This window comes from Mytilus trossulus, chromosome 8 (assembly GCF_036588685.1).
Source record: "Mytilus trossulus isolate FHL-02 chromosome 8, PNRI_Mtr1.1.1.hap1, whole genome shotgun sequence".
In the NCBI taxonomy this organism is placed as follows: Eukaryota; Metazoa; Mollusca; class Bivalvia; order Mytilida; family Mytilidae; genus Mytilus; species Mytilus trossulus.
Genome location: NC_086380.1, coordinates 58,108,206 through 58,127,690, shown reverse-complemented (window position 1 = coordinate 58,127,690; position 19,485 = coordinate 58,108,206). Strand labels below are relative to the sequence as shown.

Here is a 19,485-nt window from a genome sequence, read left to right as displayed (position 1 = left end):
CAAAAAATAATTCAACAATATATATAATGAACATTGTTTGGAAAAGTCAACTTTTTTAAGTAGCTTTCTAAATTATGTTTCAGAAAAACTTAAAAAATGCATTTATTTAATATATTTTTAATTTTTGTTTTAAACTTATTTAATTATTTTACACAATATACTTTCCAGTGTTCAAATAATTGTTTTGTACACTACTTTGTAATGTTTTTCACTGAAAACGTAGCATTGAGGTGTATTTTACGGAATTTGCCGAGTACCACCGGAATGCCATGTGATAACGTTACGGAAAGGCATGTGATAACAATCGAAGCATGTGATAACAATCGAAGCACGTGATAAACTTTTCATATCAGCCCGCTAAGCACCAATTCGAAAAAGATGGAAAATACTTTAATTTAATGCTATTATCATACGGTAAAAATCATATGTTATTTAGTCTAAGTATATGATAATTCATTATAGCAGCCTAAAATAAACAATCGGTCTAAAAATATAAGCGGTGAATGCTATGAACATATCATTCTACACATCACTGAAAGGAGGGATTAAATTTATTGTTTTGATTCGAGCATGCCGATGAGAGCGGACGTGAAAAATTTTGCAGAGAGAATCCTTCAACATCAATGAATTTGTTATGTCAAATTGGTTTTATGGATAAATATTATTATCCTTACATCGTATAATTTGGATCATATTTTGTTGTTGAGGAAGGTTTCTGCAGATATTTTCAGGTTTGTTTGAGACATGTAGTCAGATGGGATCCATCAGTAGTTTCCATATGGGAAACTATCAGACCAATCTATTTGATGTCTGAGGGTTTTAGCTGTTCCCCTAATGGATCGGTAGTTTCTTTTTCAGATCCTTTATCATAGGATTTTCGGCTTTCCTCTACCAAGAATACAGCTGGGTATTTTGTGGTATCGGTTTGGATTCCAAGTATGTCCTCTTCGGTTTCCCGTTCGTTGTCTAGGCAGTTGGGCGGCATCCGGAGTGACCTTATCCTTTATTTTGCATTATTTTGAATCAGGTGAGTGGATGTGTTCGTCTGCTTTATTACTTTGTACTTATTATTTTGGGGAAGGTTAACTTTCTGGTAGTAAGACCCGTCACGGTCAGGCTGGGAAACTGGATAGGCAAATGCTCACATTAAATCTGTACCGATATAGTCTTCCTTTTTACACCATAATCTATGGTGATGCTCCTACTAAAGGAGGAAGATACAGAGCATACATACATATTGTTCAAAAATCATAAGCAAAACAGATAAAACCACAAACTATTTTGCAATATGTTACTTCTCCACTTCCGACAGTTAATTTTTTTAATATTCAAAACACTCGCGTTTGATTTTTTTTTAACTATCACGAATACATGGGGTCATTAAATTCCGATATGAACAGATTGATGCCCGATTTATATAATTCCAAGGCCGTAAGTCGGCATTAGAAGCGACGAAGCATCTATTTTGGGTGGGCAAATATCCACTTTTTGATATGGGACGAGCTCTGACGTCCCACGGTCCCATCTTGTCTTGCAAAACAGTTGTTGGACGTCAGAGTAATCATTGACTATTTTCTATGTTGTGTCTTTGTGTACTATTGTTTGTCTGTCTTTTAATTTTTTAGAAATGGCGTTGTCAGTTTATTTCGATCTATGAGTTTAAATATCCCTCTGGTATCTTTCATCCCTCTTGTATAGGTAGAGCGTATGCACAAGAACAAGAACACATTACAAAGTAAAGAAGTTAAAGTTTAAATCTTGAATTAAATTAAATGCTTAAAAAGAGGAATTCATCCGAAGTGCATCAATATATGTCAATTAGTTACTTAGTGTGTAAAATAACAAAGAACAATCACAAAATTAATAAGATAAGAATTTTGAATTTTACCGCGATATTATACTCAGTAGAAAGTCTCGAAAATACGTACTGATCATGTGAATAAATACCTTCGTTTGAGTGGATTTGTCATTTTTGTGATATCAGGTATAGTTATCTTTTGATCACTTGTAATGACATTCTTGTTGTGAAATGATTTTTCTTATCATTATGAATCAAGTATTATAAGTGCTTGAATTTTATATTTAGTGCAAATAAACGAAATCAAGTATTTTGAATTCTACTTTCATTTTCGTTTTGCATAGGCCGGCTTTTATACGGGTACATTCAGTAAAACATCTCCCATTTACTTTTAAATAATGCTTATCTATGTCTTTAATTAGGTTCATACCTGATTTACCTTAAGAAATTTGATTTTTTCTTATATCATTCATGAAAGTACAAAAGTACTTCTATCTTTTGCAACAATAAAAACATATATGGTCATGCGGCAATTTTGGGAATTCACATGACCTTGTTTACAAACACTGTAGATTCGTACTTAATTCCTTCACTGACCCCCATAACTTTTCAATCCTGTAATAAAAATATTTAATAAATTCAGCATTCGTTCTTTTTTTTTTAACTAAAGTGTTGATCAATCTATCAAAAAGTATTTGTTACAAACATTATCTTCCAATCAGAACACAAACAAATGGAAGTTTTTAATGACCTTGACTGCAACAGCCCTTGCAAGGTCGGTCCAATCAGAATAGCACAGGACTACAATTTTATACAGAAAGCTCTCCCCCAAATTGGCGGTCCCTGATGACGTATATTCATTTACTGAATTTACCCCTATGAGGATTTGGATGGGGTTAAATGATTAAAGAATAATGCCCTTAAAAATGAAGATTAAAGATTAACGGGCCAAAAAAAATGAAGATTCGAGAAATGCGTTGTCTAATTTTTTGAAGATTAGAGAAAAGAGGGGTGAAAGTTAAATGTTTACAGACCCTCCCCTATAGAAGGTTCATCTTAAGATATGATTATATGGTTGCAAGAGCGCAATTATTCGTAATGCATTTTTCCATGGGGTACCGATGGTGTTTCGTATTCTATTTCTCGAAGACTTCACAAAATTAACTGAAGAGAAACGGATAGCATTTCCTGTTACTAGAAATGCAAGTGTTGCATTATAGTCAAACCAATATATATGGTTATGCATGCAGCAAAAATTGACTGTAAATGCAGTCTAAAGATCGTCTATTTTTTGCTTCATGAAAAGGGCATATTTTTAATGGCTCCGACATTCAGAAATGAAATATATTTTCTATACTTTGTAAAGTGTGACTTTGATTTTCACGATTTTTGAAACATAATTAGATAAGCTTTCGATTTAACTTCCAATCCTGTATCATCCAATATGTCCTATCAGACGCCGTACATGATTTTATTCTGAGAACCATCTTGTGCATAAATAAGTAACAGGTAAAATGTAAACAAATAATTGTGCTTTTATTACCAGATAAAGAAGCGGCTATTTAACTTCAAGAGGGATGGGGAGGGAGTAGTTATGGCATTTTTTAATACAAATATCCCGATCCCAAATTAGATTAAAAAAAGAAATTATTCTAGTCAAGCAGATAACAAAAAAAAATCCAAATTTTTAATTGCGTGCAAAAAAGTATTAAAATGTTCGTTCTCTGTGTAAAATAAAAACGTCTGACATTGCAATACAACCCTATTCCCTGAGGTTAAATGTTTTCTCCCTGAGGTTGTAAAGAATTATAACATTCAAATAATAAGTTTGTAACTAAATAGCAACTATAAACAACACAACAAACAAATTACTTTCTTTGATCTTGATTACAAGTTTTTTGAAAATTCAAAATTCCTATCTTCTGAAATTGACAAAAATGGCACACAACCCAGCCATCCTTGTTTCCCTTCATTCGCCGGAATGGGAGGACGCCTCCCGGTGTGGGAGATTCTTGCTACATTGAAGATCCATTGGTAGCCTTCGGCTCTACGGTTTGGTTGTTGACGCTTTGACAAGTTCCCCATTTCCGTTCTCCATTTTATTTTATTTATTGACTATGTTTCATATGATGGTGATACGCTCATTAATGTGATTGTACTAACCATTGTAAAAGAGAGGCAAAAGATATCAGAATGATATTAAATTTCAACATTTTGAAAATAAACTGACAACGTCATGGGTAAAACAGAAAAGACAAACAGACAAACAATAGTACACAAAACACAACATAGAAAACTAAATACTGAGCAACACGACCCAACCAAAGACTTGTTGTGGTCTCGAGTGCACCTGAAGGGTAAGTAGATTCTTTCGCATGTGACACTAATTGCGTTGCTTTGTTATAATTAGTGAGAACCTGGTTATAAGTTTAATTCGGTAGGTTACATTCGGAAAAAGGAAACAAGATTGTATTTACGAAATGTTGAACATATTATCCACAATCATCTCAAACAGATATTCAATAACGGTCTTCAATCTCGTGTCGTGATAGCGCATGTAAACCCGTCATAAAATAAATCACGTGGTAATACAAAAATCAGTTGGCCTGTATGATAAGTTAATTTATATAGACTTAAAAAGCCATTTTTCACTTTTTTTGTAGCATGTCGAGTAAATTAACTGTTTGTGGAGTATGTGAATACCGCAACATCAACAAACCATCAGTTGTCTGGTGTTCAGAATGTGACGAAGGACTTTGTGAGGAATGTAAAGAGCATCATGCAGCTTCAAAAGGGACTAGAAACCATCATATTGTTCCAGTCTCCGAGTACCAGAAACTTCCTTCCAATGTATTGGAAATTACTCAAACATGTCCAAAACACGATGAAAAATACGTAATATTTTGTAATAAGCATGATAGTCCTTGCTGTGGCCGATGTATTGTTGAAATACATAATAATTGCAAAGATTTAAAAGCGATAGATGACGTCATAAAGAATGTAAAATCTTCAAATGCATTCTTAGAGATGGAACAATTGTTGACAGAACTTTCAGACAATTTGCAAAAGATAAGAAATGATCGAAATAAAAACATTGAAAGTCTAAAGGAAAACAGAACACAAATAGAAAAAGAAGTTCAGCAGACACGAAGCTTGATTGACAAACATCTGGATAAGTTGCAAGAAAGTCTGATAGAGGAGTTGCATGCCGCTGAGGAACAGGAAACCACAAAAATTAAAAACACAGTATCATCCATACTAGACAAAGAAAGAGAGATTGCAGAGTTCAAAACTACTTTAGATAAAATTAAAAAGCATGCATCAGACCTGCAGACTTTCGTAGCTATAAAACACATCCAACGCGATGTCGCAAACAACGAACAATTTCTGAAATCGTTAATAAAAGAAAATAAAATGAATCATGCATCTATTTCTTGGAAAAACGAAAATGCTGTGGAGAATTTAGCTACCCAAATCAAGAGGATAGGGACTATTATATTGGATACCAGATCAGGAGATGTAATATTAACAAACCGGAAGAACACACAAGCTCAGATAATGATGCAAACTACACCTGTTCCTTCCATTAATGATATCAAACTTACTTTAAGACAGACTGTGAAAACAATTGGAAGTGATGTCAATGATTGCTCCTTACTTCCTGATGGCAGGATGATTTTTTCATTTTACAATAGTCGACAAATTCACGTCCTTAAATCCGAAGGATCATTAGATTTTACATTGAAGCCGGGACCAATAATATCTCATATAGATTTTATCGAGAGTAGTCAAAAACTTGTTGTAACATCTGGCTTTTACAACACACAAATTAATATAATCAATCTTATAAACAAAAAAAACGAGCAACGTATTGATGTTGAAACAAACAGTTTTGGAATAGTTCACAAAGATGGAAAATTATTTTATAATGGGGGACGTTTTGGATTACGTGTTGTAAATTTAGATAACGACTCTAATACCCGGTTAGTTAACGTTTCATTTTCTGAAGATGCAAGCGTTGCAATTTGGTCAGATAATCTTTATTTCATAAACAAGGATGATTCAGTAACATGCTGTGATCTTCAAGGGACACTTAAATGGAAATTAGAACTTGCAGCAGTTCTTAAGACGGCACGAGGTATTACAGTGGACGCGTGCGGGCATGTTTACGTATCAGGCTATACAACTTCAAATGTCGTCGTAATTTCACCAGATGGAAATATTCACAAACTATTACTGTCAGAGAAAGATGGTTTAAAATGCCCGCAAGCTTTGTGCTTTAATCGAAAAAATAACCAGTTACTTATTGCTGACAACCAAAATGATGCATTTCTTTATGACGTTTCAAGATAATTTGTTTCAATACAAGTATCACTGATATAAATTTCTCTCTAACAAGTTATTCATTTCGACAGAACAATAAATGCACTTATAGTTAACACTTCAGTTGAAGTCGCTACAATTCTTTTTTGTAGTCGCATTCTACTTGAGAACATTTGGGTAATTTCAGATGTAATGGCAGGTTAAATAAAAATTAAAAAAAATTATTCTTTTCTTATTTGTTTCTTGTGTATAATTCGGAGTTTAGTATGATGTCCATTATCACTGTACTAGTATGCATAGTTTTAGGGCCATCTGGGGGACACCTACGGGTGCAGGAATTCTCGCTACATTGAAGACTCATTGGTGGCCTTCGATTGTTGTCTGCTGTATGGTCGGGTGGTTGTCGCTTTGACACATTCACCATTTCCTTTCTCAATTTTATTTCCATGTTTAAAATTGTTTTTTTTTTAAAACACGTATTAAATTGAGAATGAAATCGGTGAATGAGTCAAAGAGACAGTAAGCCTATCATAGATGTCATCGCTATGCTATTTTGTCTGCATGTGCACTGCTTAAAGCTATACGGTGATCGCTATGTTATTTTTTCTATATGTGCACTGTTGCAAGCCGTACGTTGATTTATTTGTTAATTTGTCTTTATGTGCACTGTTGAAAGCAGTAAAGTGATCGCTAGGTTATTTTGTCTGTATGTACACTGTTATAAGCAGTACGGTCATCGTGATTTTATTTTGTCTGAATGTACACTGTTATTTTGTCTGTTTGTGCATTGTTGAAAGCCATACTGTTACTTATGTGCTAGTTTGTATGTATGTGCTCTGTTGAAAGTCGTGCGGTGATCTCTCCGTTACTTTGTATGTGCACTGATGAAAGCCAGTCGGTGATCTCTATGTTACTGTGTCTCTGATAGTAAGGTGTCTCATTTGCGTTCATACAACATCTGCTTATTTTTATATATATCCAAATACCATGTTGAAAACTTCAATATTAAGAGGGTTACATCGGCTAAGTTGTCAATACGTTTTATATTTTTTTTATTATTATTACAAACCTTCATAAAATTATCCATTCATACATCTGGATATTTATAAAGAAATAAAGGTTTCCACTACTTTAGATGGATTTGGCTATTTTTATGTGCATGTGTGGTCAAATAACTCTTTAACTATTTTGGTTCTTAAGCAGCCTTTGTTTTCAAATATTTGGCTTTGAGCGTTCCTGATGAAGGTTATTGCAGAAAAGGGCTTTGTACGCATGGAATTTATAACTTGTTTTCATTTTTACAGCAATGGGTCGATACCTCTGCTGGTAGACTATCATTTCCTAGTGTATCATTAGCTCTGTAGTCAATACTTCGGCACAGATATTGATTTTTTAACAAACATTATTAAAATTGCCCATTTATAAATTTTGAAATCATAAAGGAACTCACACTTCAAATTCTTCAAAGAAAATAAACCTAAGATGATTTTGATTACCGGTATTTGTTTGGTCCTTTCTTGTCTTATTACTGTTTAACTCTGTTGGTTCTTATACGTCATCGGCTTTAAAATAATTGGCTTGGTGTGTTACAGGTGAAGGTTAATATCCAGAAATATTAGTTGTTTTAATTTTTTAAGGAGAAGATGAAGAGCAGCATTTAAAGCGGTGTTTCTTTTGCCTTTTCTTTTGTCTGTATTTATTTGGTGTAATGAGTGGTTCTTATCAAGAACAAAATATGTCCCTATTTTTTTCAATACTTTGAAAATATGACTTTTATTTCAATACTGTCTACATAGTACAACGGCTTTAGTAAATGAAAATGCAATGATGTTTTTAAAACAAGTTCCGCCTCATGCCATTATCACAGTTAGAAGGTCTTTGGCAAACTGGTCTGTTATAGCGCCGATGTCTTTTTGTTTTTTAATAGTTGTCCCAGCACCCGTCTGTTTTTCTTTTTTCCCTTTGTTAGGTGGTATGTATCCGGGGATGAAATTCCGGTACTCTGTTGGAACAAACTTTGCGATGTCTTGCATTAAATCTGCTATTCCATTTTTCCCAATGCCAGCTCCTGGTGTTGGCAAAGCAAATGTCAGACACTGAATGGATATTAGAATTATGAAAAACTCTTTATACATCTTGAATTATCGTTTTTTAAGAATTCTAGTGCCTAGATGAAAAACAAAAATTGAGTGATTAAAACATTATTTTAATTCATATAGTTTTCTTTCATACAACATTTTTAACGTTTGAAATCCCCTTTCACAACAAAATTGACAATATCAGATTGAATAAAATCACTAGTATATATTTATCATAAATGAAAGGTTATATTAAGATCGACAGGAAGAATAAATTCCCATGGGTACAAAGTTTTTCACCCTTTTCAAAGAATGTGTTATAATGCCAAACGACGTTTACATTGTGTTAAAATATTAAAACTGTTTTAAGTGGCATTGAACACCAATCAATCAATAAATTATAGTCTACGTTGGATAACATTGTAACTAGTTTGATGTTCAATTAGCCTTTTGTGTTTATAAATACCAACTTATATCACAAATGATTTAAACAATAAAATAATTTGCCTTGAAAAACTAAGAGAAATAATTTTTTTTAAACTTAACATTACACAAATTTTAATGCAGCTATTACAGATTTTTTTATAAACATATCTACATTACATTATGATAAATCGGTTGTTATATATCAAAACGTATTGATTGACACATCAAAGTGACTTATTCCCAAAAGTTATTTATAAAATATGTTGAAATATCTTTTATTGTCTTTTTCGCCAAATCAATTATTTTATTAAGATGTATGCAAACATTTCATGCTTTCTAACCTCTTTGACAAAATAAATAATTGCGAAAACTATACAGGGATCAATTGTGAAAAGTAAAATCACAAAAATACTGAACTCAGAGAGATACTCTAATCAAAAAGTCCATAATCACATGGCAAAATCAAATTTCAAAACACATAAAAATCGAATGGACAAGAACTGTCATATTCCTGACTTGGTACAGACATTTTCAAATGTAGTGGATATATAGCATTAAACTTCTCCCTTTGATGACAATCTCATCAAATTCCGTTATAATTACAATGATGCGTGAACTAAACAGAATACATAAAATAGTCAAAATATGGGTACAGCAGTCTGAAACTATCTTTTATTTTTTTATGGTGTTCTAATAGATATACAGAGATTGTGAAAACATGGATTATTTCTGTTCTTTTACCGATTGAGTGAGATATTAATCATATTTAAAAAAAATATGAATGATAATAATTTCAATACTCGCTCGAGACCACAATTTGGAAACCAATTAAGTTTAAAAACCAAAGTAGCCTAAATAGAAGAGCGAAACAAACAAAAAATATTTAAAATTAAATTTTGTATTGTTTTACCAGAGAGCAAAATGAAAATATGAACACTATTAATTAATCGAAAACTATTCAAAAACTAAACGTAAAAGATGCATGGAAAAAAACAAAAGTTGTAGATCGTATTTCAGAGACATTGATTGTTATTCATTTTATAAAGACTGATATTCTCTATTGCCATAAAGCATAATTATGTTTGCCAAAATAATTGACTTGTTCTCATAGAAAGAAAAAATGCAATATCCATTCTCTATTCTACATGAAATACATTATAACAAATTTTACAACAATCATAATATCATGAATATCAAGTGCCATTTATTTCAAGTTCATTGAACGATTTCTAAAGGTCCTTACATTTTGTAATATTAAAAAAAACTGTAATAAGAATACTAATATATTTATCTTTTTTCTAAAAATAAAACACATAAAGTCATTTTTTTTTAGAGCCAATTTTAGACAAGCTTCTTACATTAAAATGAGGAATAAAAAAAACGTACCTGTACATGACAACCAGCTGATCACAGTCATTCATTTACCTGTACATTATTAAGTACATTGTGGTTAGATATACAAATTAATGTTATGCGTTTTCTTTACCTACGTACGTGTTAGTTTTAGATAATTCTTATATATAATTTGTTTTAAAATTGTATAAAATAGGTTATTGGTCATGAATTGTTACACATATTTATAAATAATGTCGGCTGATGAATTGTGTTCAAATATAATCTAGCTAATTAAAGGTTGCGTCTTCCACTTTCCGACCGTAATGTAAAGTTGCTACAAATCATTTTTTTTTTCATTTTATGTCACTTATGTTTTTCAATAACGTCTTCCATATAATAATTTACTGTGTCTTTGACTTTTTTTGAGTGCATTGATTGATTAATATAGGTGTTTACCGCCACTTTCAGAACTATTGTGCTTTTTCGTAGAGGCGAGTTTTTATTGCTGAAGGAAGCCCATGTGCCCGGAGAGAACGAACCATCGACATTCGATAGGAAAACTCACAATCCTAATCAACTAAGATTGGAGTTGAGTGCTCCTGTCCCGTTCGGGATTCGAACTCACAACCTCAGTGTGATTGGCTAGTAATACAGTACTTCAACTGCTCGGACCTCCCAGCCATCATTGAAGCCCCTATGGAGTACATTGAACGCTATATTTTACTTTAAAATATTCATAGTGGATTTTAGTCTCTGATGCATGATTTTGTTCAATTATTAATTAGATTTTTGTTTGTTTTAACTAACTTTCAGTAACTGCAAGTACTATCAAATCGTACTTTTCATGTTAATTTGATTTGTTTGTGCTATTTGTAATGCATTTTTGTTATTTAATGCTTACGTATCTAGTGTTATATCTCTTTTCGCTATTGTTAATACATACCAGATTTGATAAGTGTTTGATATGACTATACATTTTCACTTCTGTGCTTGTACTATAAACAACAAAATCATCTATTTTGCAAAAAAAACAATTCCGAAACTCCATGACTTTATACATTACAACAGTTTTATTTTTTTAACTGTGTACGCTATTTTATATATTTTAATATTTGGCTACACTTTTTGAATTTTGGATCTCAATGCTCTTCAACTTCGTACTGTATTTAACTTTTTAAACATCTGTTGATTTGAGCGTCACTGATGAGTCTTTTGTAGACAAAACGCACGTCTGGCGTATATATAGAATTTAGTCCTGGTATCTATGATGAGTTTATTATACGGCGACATTTTTGTCCTAGTTCATGGTTGTCTTTTTGATATTGTTTAACATATCACCCCTTATTTTATTAATCTTGTATTTACATTGTGTCATAGAACAATTATTTTTTCGATCAGTGTATAGACACTTGTTTTTTGTTTCAATATGTCTTTTGGTTGAGTTAAGTCATTTCAATTTCTATTATATAGTGTGTCATTCTATGTTGACGTATTGTTTCAGGTAAGGATGAAGGTTGGTACTTTTTAAAACGTGTTAACCCGTAACATTTTTTTGACTTATTATTTTCAGTGGTTGTTGTTTGTTAATGTGGTTGATACGTGTTTCTTGTTTCTCGTTTTGTATATAGATATGACCCTTGGTTTTCCTTTTGGATGTTTCAATCTATTTCTCTTTATATGTAGCTTGTTGTTCGGTGTGAGACAAGCCTCCGTTTTGAAGACCGTACTTTGATCTATAATGGTTTACTTTTGTAATGAAATTAACGGTACCAATTTACTTGCACCAGATGCGCATTTCGACAATACATGTCTCTTCAGTGATGCTCGTGGCCAAAATATTTGAAATCCAAAGCTTATATAAAAGATGAAGAGCTATAATCCAACTTGTGACTTGGATGGAGGATGTTGGGTACTTGTCTATCCCAAATTCATGTATTTGGTTTTGATGTTATATATATTTTATATCTTTATTCTCGTTGGATTTTGTCTGATGCTTGGTCCGTTTCTGTGTGTGTTACATTTTAGTGTTATGTCGTTGTTCTCCTCCTGTATTTAATGCGTTTCCCTCGGTTTTAGTTTGTTACCCCGGTTTTTTGTCCATGGATTTATGAGTTTTGAACAGCGGTATACTACTGTTGCCTTTATTGATAACAAAAACCATTATGTGACTGTTTGTCCAAAACTATGTATAACTGGTAAATCATTAAGTCAAGGATTTCGTTACCACAAATTATCAAAAACTTTCACTAAATTTTTCCATAGATATAAAGGTTTAGTTTTCACGTTCGTTTGTACCTGTAGAAAACTTATTTCAAACGGAAAACACATCCTCATTTCTACGGATATGGTGTATACCGTTCCCTGAAATTTAGAAACGATCCTAGTAAACTTATCGATTTACTTAATAAACTTATTTTTTCTAAAATGTTCCCAATTAAACAATGTCATTAGATTTTTGAATGTTTTTATTTGTATCAGTATTGAACTTCTTATCGATGAATTAAAAGCAAACTAAATATAATTGTTATATTCATATTAAATGTACTTTCATGGATCTATAATATGTCGACTCCTGTATCTTGGTATTGCACAATATCATGTTTTCTCTGACAGTTTATGACGTCTTTACATTGCATTCATAGGATGTTGGATATGTACTGATTGATAATTTAGTCTCGGATGCATGCTTTTTTTAAGTTGTTATTGGCTTTGAACTAGCTGTCAGTAAGTTTGAGAACCCTTATGTCTTTTTAATTCAATACTATACTTCGTTCTTATATCATACTGGTACATCACTGTCCCATGTTAGTTGAAGATTGGGATCCTATTAACTAATTTGGTCTCTAAGGGAGTTGTTTCATTGACAATCATACCACATCTTCTTTATTAAAAATGTTCAGTTCAAACTGAATTTCTGCCTCGATGAGATTATGTTTTCTTTGAAAAAGACGTGAGAGAGCCACAAAAGGGTAGTGGGTTGTATCTAAAACCATAAGTTTGATATAAGATGACAACACCGTGACACGAAACAATTCCATTTTATAATTCGAATGTTGTCGTCTGGGTTTTTAATAATTGCCTATGAATGACCTCGTAAATTACTGTACTAATAAACTACTAATACTTTTGAAATTAATGAAAATGATTCATAAAAACATAACCTAATACGTGTCATAAATATTTATACCTATATAAGGGTGTGGATGGTGGTTTACAGAATCGAGAATAATTGAGCAAAACATAGTAGAAAAAATGCATATGAAATAAAGAATAAAGAAAAAATGGCATAAAATTGAAGAAACAGAAATGAAAGCCCCATATCTAGAGCAATTGTTGTTAAAATCAAGGAGATACCTGAAAAAGATTGTTTATCCATTTCATCTGTCATAAAAAGTTCCAAAAAGGAAAAACTATAAGTAGTTAGACTGCAACAGGTTTTGTGTTTTTTTTTTTTTTACTTTTACGACATTTGGTTAAGGGTGGGTTGTATGCATAAACGACTAGTAAATCGACGTCCAATTATGTATTTTCGTCAAGTCAGGCTTTTTTTGGTTAGGCAAAATAGAATAGTATGTGTGGTTCAACTTACATCTATAAAAAGTTAAGTCAGATAGGTAGGTAGATATCTTTTATTTTATGTTTTTTAACTGAGTCTATGGGAGCAACATTCTGACTGTGACAGTGCTTAATGATTGATGACCAACAGATCTTTGGTGTAGGCTATTATTAGGAGTAAAATGTTGGGAAGGTAGGGTAACGAGAACTACACATATATTTTTATTTGGCCTTATGTGTATTATAACATTTTGTTTGAACTTGTTTGCCCATATCTTTTTTTCGGAGAGTTCGAGTGTTACCTTGTTGTGTTCTGTTGCACCTTCCAAAATGTTAGGCTTTTCCATGTGCATTGTATTCATATTCTGGGCCACTAAAGTAAAAGGAACATTTCAGAGTAGACAGATACATTCAAAAATTACACATACTGTATTGATATTCAATTCTAGGACACAAAAGTAAAAGGAACATTTCATAGTAGGCAGATAAATTGAAAAAAATTACACATACTTTATGTACGTATTCGTTTTAAATCACAGAATTAGGTAGGTGCATTGCTTGCAAAAGGTCTTGGGCAAACGTTTTTGCCATTTGTCCCATTGTATTTATGTATTGTGCTCCGGTGTTAATTCCACCTTGGCCAGTTCCTGGTGCTGGTTCCCAAAAAGCTGGTGGTCCATTGTTTTGTCCCTGTGGGTTATTTCCTGTCGTTTGACCAGAGGGACTATTCCCATGGGTTTGACTCGATGGACTATTTCCTGTTGTGTGTCCCGATGGACTGTTTCCAGAAGATTGACCAGTGGGACCGTTCCATTTCGATTGACCCGAGGGGATATTTCCTGTTGAATGACCAGATTGACCAGGTGAGCCATGTCCTTGCATGTTTCCGGGTGAACCATTTCCTGTGTTTGAATTTGTTGGTCCTTGTTGAAACCAGTTAGGAATTTTAAGATTTGGCACGGGATTATTATTTGAATTGCTTGCAGGATTCGAACCGGAAGTTGGTTGATTGAACCCAGGCACCATATGTCGGTACTCTTGTGGAAGTGAATTTGATATCATGTTTACAACATTGCTTGGTATCATATTGTTTAGTTCCGCCATTCCACCGGAAGGAGAGCCAGCCATTATGTTACCAAGTCCGAGTTGCTGTGATTCACACTGTCTAGCTAGAACATCAATCAAAATGGCTACTACTGACAAATACATTATTGGAATCTGTAAAACAAAATATTGCTACAAGTTTGATATCAAAGAAAAACAAGTTTAAGTATAGATATTTTGTTTTGCGCGTTTTAATATGAGAATCATACACTACGACATAAGATATTTCTGTGCAATGTCAAGGACTCTCAAAATCTAAACAAAAACATTCTGTTGATTCGAAAACACATAGAGTAAACAAGACTAAACAAGCTGAAATGGCTCGCCTTCTTTACGGAGCATACACATCAATTTATTAGCAAGGTTGCTGTCCATCAGACTGTTTTTATTCTGAATTTCTCCGTTTTAACAGTTTATATTGAAATACAGTTAAAACATTGAACAAAGGTGCACACGCTGACCTGTCTCACTTTCTTTACTAATCATCATTGATATTAAGTCGATAGTCCTAAATATAAAGCTTTTGAACAACTATCCCATCAACTGAACATGATCTAAGAAAATGAGGTCAAGGTCTGATGAAACAACCTGGCAATGCATGTACACCTTACAATCATTCCATACACTAAATATGCAGCAAATGTAGTTAACCTACTGCGCATCAAAGAAACGACTCGCCCGAATCCACAACTCCATGTCATAATAAATGAAAAAAAAATCATATTTAGACATATATAAAATTCCAGATATTCTCATGAACCATTGAAATATAAGCTCAATCCAAAGTTTCACAATTCATCTTGTGCGGTAACAACTATTAACATTATCAGTGGGGTTTTTTTTCTATGGAAGAGGCATAGGGATTATGATATTAAAGAACCTTCTATGAAACCTACAAATAAAATCCTCATACATACCAGGATTAAAATTTTACATTTACGCCAGACGCGCCTACATAAGACTTATCAGTGCTGCTCGAATAAAAAATGTCAAAAAGAAAAGCCAAATAAAGTACGAAGTTTAAGAGTATTGAGGACCAAAAGTCCTAAAAGTTATGCCAAATACAGCTAAGGTAATCTATTCCTGAGATTGAAAAACCTTAGTATTTCAAAAAGTCAAAGTTTGTTAACAGTTGATTTATAATTATGAACATATCAATAATAAATCAAGTCAACACAAAAGTGCTGACTACTGGGCTGGTGATACCCTCGGGAAATGGAAACTTCACCAGCTGTGGCATCGACCCAGTGGTTGTAAAGAAACTCATCATAGATACCAGGATTAAAATTTTATATTTACGCCAGACGAGCGTTTCGTCTACAAAAGACTTATCAGTGACGCTCGAATAAAAAATATGTCAAAAAGACTAAATAAAGTACGAAGTTGAAGAGCATTGAGGACCAAATTTTTAAACGTTTTGCCAAATACAGCTAAGTTAGTATATTCCCGAGGAAGCAAAACACCATACCATTACTAGTATTATATATTATTCTTCAGTCCAACAAATAATCAGTGCTTTTCCTACTTTTGCTGTTAGTCGCATGTTCATAAAAAAATGGGAACAAAATATTAAAGAGTTTCCTCTAGATATATTATCATTTGATTGTAAAAAGCTTCCGTCGATGTTTGATAAAAATCCAGGATGTTTTATGAAACTAACAAATGTTTTAAGAAATGTGTTATGTTAACTGGAAAAAAAACCAGTCCATTTATAAGTAATATAGTGAAAACAGGAATTAAATATTTACCAAGTTTACTTTTGGATAATCTCTTATCATTATAAACAAACATCTGTCTAAGTTTGGTAGAAATCCAGGATAGTTTAAGAAAGTTTGTAAAATTTCAAAAACTTTAACCGCATAGGGCATATTTGTGGAAGCCGCCATCGACATTGACGACGGAATGTAAGATCGCTATGTGTCACTTTTGCTCAACAAAAATGGCAATGACTCGAGCTAATAAAACATTGAAATGGACTTTGAGGCAAAATATTTATGTCACATGAGATATGTGTATGACATCTAAATCAAGTGTTGGGCACTATATGACCAGGTCCTGATAATAATTTGGAGTATTCGTTAGATTATCATCTATATTTAGCACAACTTTTTGGAATTTTGGGTCCTCAATGCTCTTCAACTTTGTACTGGTTTGGCTTTATTACTTTTTTGAACTGTGCGTCACTGATGAGTCTTATGTAGACAACACGCGTGTGTGACGTATTCAATTATAATCCTGGTACCTGTGATAACTATTTCTATGTTTGAAATACAAAACTTTTTAAAATCTTGTTTCTATGTCCCCATCTGAAGTCAGAAAAATTTGAAAACCTCTCTTCCATTCCCGATTTTTTTCTAGCCCTCTCAATCCCCCTTCCCACCAGGTTATGAACAATCTCTTAATCAAATCCCAAATTATGGTAGAGGTAAAGCTGTCTTCTGTCCTTTGATTACACGTTAATTTATTTTGGTAAGAGTCGACTTTCGAAGCAACATCTTTAAAACTAGCGGAAAATTTAGTCTTTATTGTTGAGCGCTGAATAACAGTTTTGTTTTAATGTAATATGTAAATTGTTAATGATTTGTGTGATAAATATTCAATACACTTTAACACTCTTAATACAAGTTTTAATAACTTTCAGGTCAAACAAATAGTGGGGGAAATTCAGTCAACGTATTTCGTGTCTGTTTTAAAGAATTTATTGCAAAGGCTGATGTCAGCTTCAAAACCAAACAATCCATCAGCAGTCTTGTCAAATAATTTAAAATGGAAGAAAGAATTACCTGAACTTTCGTAATATTTCAGCATTTATAAGGCCGATGTTTTAATATCACACAAGCCACCCTACTTTTCATCAAATATAAAATATATTTACTCCAAAATATTTTTACATAAAAGACATATTCAACCTCTTTGATCAGTAATTAAAATAATACACCCAAGTATATGCCTACACTTTGGAGAAAAGTTAATCTTGATTGTATTGATATGTATAAAGTTACTTCGATTATATGATATATTCAATATTGAATATTGAATTAAGTGCGTATTTAAATTAGTAGACAAACCTGTTAGTTGTATTGCTTCCAAATTTTCAAAATTATTCTGTAAATAAACAATGCATCTTAGTGTCGTTATGAAATGTTGACAGGTGGAGCCATAAATAAGCACATGACAAAGACATGTTATATTTAGTATGATTATTATATTAATACCTCCCTGAAGTTCTTATATGCATACAACCCAAAAGAAAATTATAATTCTTCAATTATATCCCATACCAACATCTTATTCTCATAAGATCAATAAAATACGAAGATAATAGATACCGTTAATAATACTTATGTTATGGCAAAATACAACTAGGTTTGTTAGTATTAAATCCTTTTTCTTAATCATTTTGGGGCAACTACACACAAAATACAAAAAATATTTTCATTTTCTTTCTTCACACAGAAGAAACCTGAAGCTCTTAGTTAATTTCTTTAATTATTTCTCGTGTTGCTAACCAAAAGGTTAATTAGGTTCATTATTTTCTGAAATTAAACGAAGATATATGATGATACATTATAAATTATGAAGAAGTCATTTATCATAGTGTATATACATCATACAACGATCATTTAATAAGATGGATCAGAGGTGCTTTTAGTACATATTATATTGTTTGTTCTAGTCTATGAAGATATTACAACTGGTGACAAATTTTTAAAATACATATCTACGGTCTGAAACATATAATGTAACTTTTGTATTTTGTGTTTCGTTAATGAGAATTCAGAAATCATTGCGCACATTTAGTATTTATTATTGGTCAGTTTTTGCAGTTATTGAAGCGTGGACAAAAATTATAGATTCATTATTTCGATTTCAAGAAATCTGATTAGAGATCTATTTATCATATATATTGAAATAAGAGTTCTTTACATAGCGATACTCACAAAGTAGCATTTTTCTCATTAAGGAAAACAACAAGCAAAGACCCATCAAAACAATATCTGATAAACAAATTAAATAATACTTTTAGATATTTGGATGATATTTTGGCCCTCAATAATGACGACTTCAGTATGTATATTAATGAAATTTATCCTGCTGAACTTACTTTAAACAAAGCTTATACTAACAATGACCACTGCCCTTTCCTCGATCTTGATATCTATATCACTAACGGAAAGCTGAATACTAAAATTTATGATAAAAGGGATGATCTTTCATTTCCTATCGTTAATTATCCGTTTTTAGATGGTGACGTTCCCTTGTCACCATCTTACGGTGTTTATATATCTTAACTTGTACGATTCGCTCGTGTATGTAACAATGTTTTAGATTTTAACGAGAGAAATTTATGTATTACTGAAAAATTATTACACCAGGGTTTTCGATATCACAAACTAGTCAAAACATTTACTAAATTTTATCATCGGTATAAAGACATCATTCGTAAATATAGCTCAACATGCAGACTTCTTATACGTCCAGGTATTTCACATCCAATTTTTAATGGAAATATTCTTTATAAAGCACAAAGGTGTCAGTATTCACCTCAGAAACTTACAAAAACTTTGAATAGACTTATTAAGAAGGAATATAATTACGATACTGTTGTCAAGTCATTAAAGATTCCATATTTTGGCGTTAATATTGAGTCACTGATAAGGTCTTTGCATCGGAACTAAACACATTTATTCTAAAAACAGTTGTTGGCATGACACGGGTTATGTTCTTCTCATATATGTTATGATGGTATGATACTAAACCCCTAACGGGAAGGATTGTGCCTGATGTTCATATGATGAAATCATTATCTTTCAGTCAGTTTAATTGAAGTCTGGAGCTGGCATGTCAGTTAACTGCTAGTAGTCT

The 19,485-nt window shown here is 32.3% G+C and overlaps 2 protein-coding genes across 3 annotated transcripts; one reads left to right on the top strand and one right to left on the bottom strand.

The window, feature by feature from the left end:
• The first annotated feature begins 1,953 nt into the window (after nt 1-1,953).
• LOC134681178 (uncharacterized) lies at nt 1,954-6,301 on the top strand. Its single transcript, XM_063540666.1, has 2 exons — nt 1,954-1,984; nt 4,462-6,301. Exon 2 carries the CDS (start codon nt 4,463-4,465, stop codon nt 6,149-6,151), a length of 1,689 nt encoding a protein of 562 aa, XP_063396736.1. The 5' UTR covers nt 1,954-1,984; nt 4,462; the 3' UTR covers nt 6,152-6,301.
• A 7,628-nt stretch (nt 6,302-13,929) lies between these two features.
• On the bottom strand, nt 13,930-18,579 carry LOC134681191 (probable GH family 25 lysozyme 3). 2 transcript variants are annotated; one of them, XM_063540690.1, is made up of 3 exons: nt 18,561-18,579; nt 17,688-17,724; nt 13,930-14,733 (listed from the first exon to the last, which is right to left on the bottom strand). In XM_063540690.1, exon 3 carries the CDS (start codon nt 14,722-14,724, stop codon nt 14,044-14,046), a length of 681 nt encoding a protein of 226 aa, XP_063396760.1. In that variant the 5' UTR covers nt 14,725-14,733; nt 17,688-17,724; nt 18,561-18,579; the 3' UTR covers nt 13,930-14,043. The 2 variants fall into 2 exon arrangements, with proteins under 2 accessions (XP_063396760.1, XP_063396759.1); XM_063540689.1 differs by lacking the exon at nt 18,561-18,579 and having other exon boundaries at nt 17,688-17,787.
• Between the last annotated feature and the right edge of the window lie 906 nt (nt 18,580-19,485).

Coding starts and splice junctions, on each gene's coding strand:
- LOC134681178 (XM_063540666.1), top strand. CDS start 4,463: ATGTCGAGTAAATTAACTGTTTGTGGAGTATGTGAATACCGCAACATC.
- LOC134681191 (XM_063540690.1), bottom strand. CDS start 14,724: ATGTATTTGTCAGTAGTAGCCATTTTGATTGATGTTCTAGCTAGACAG.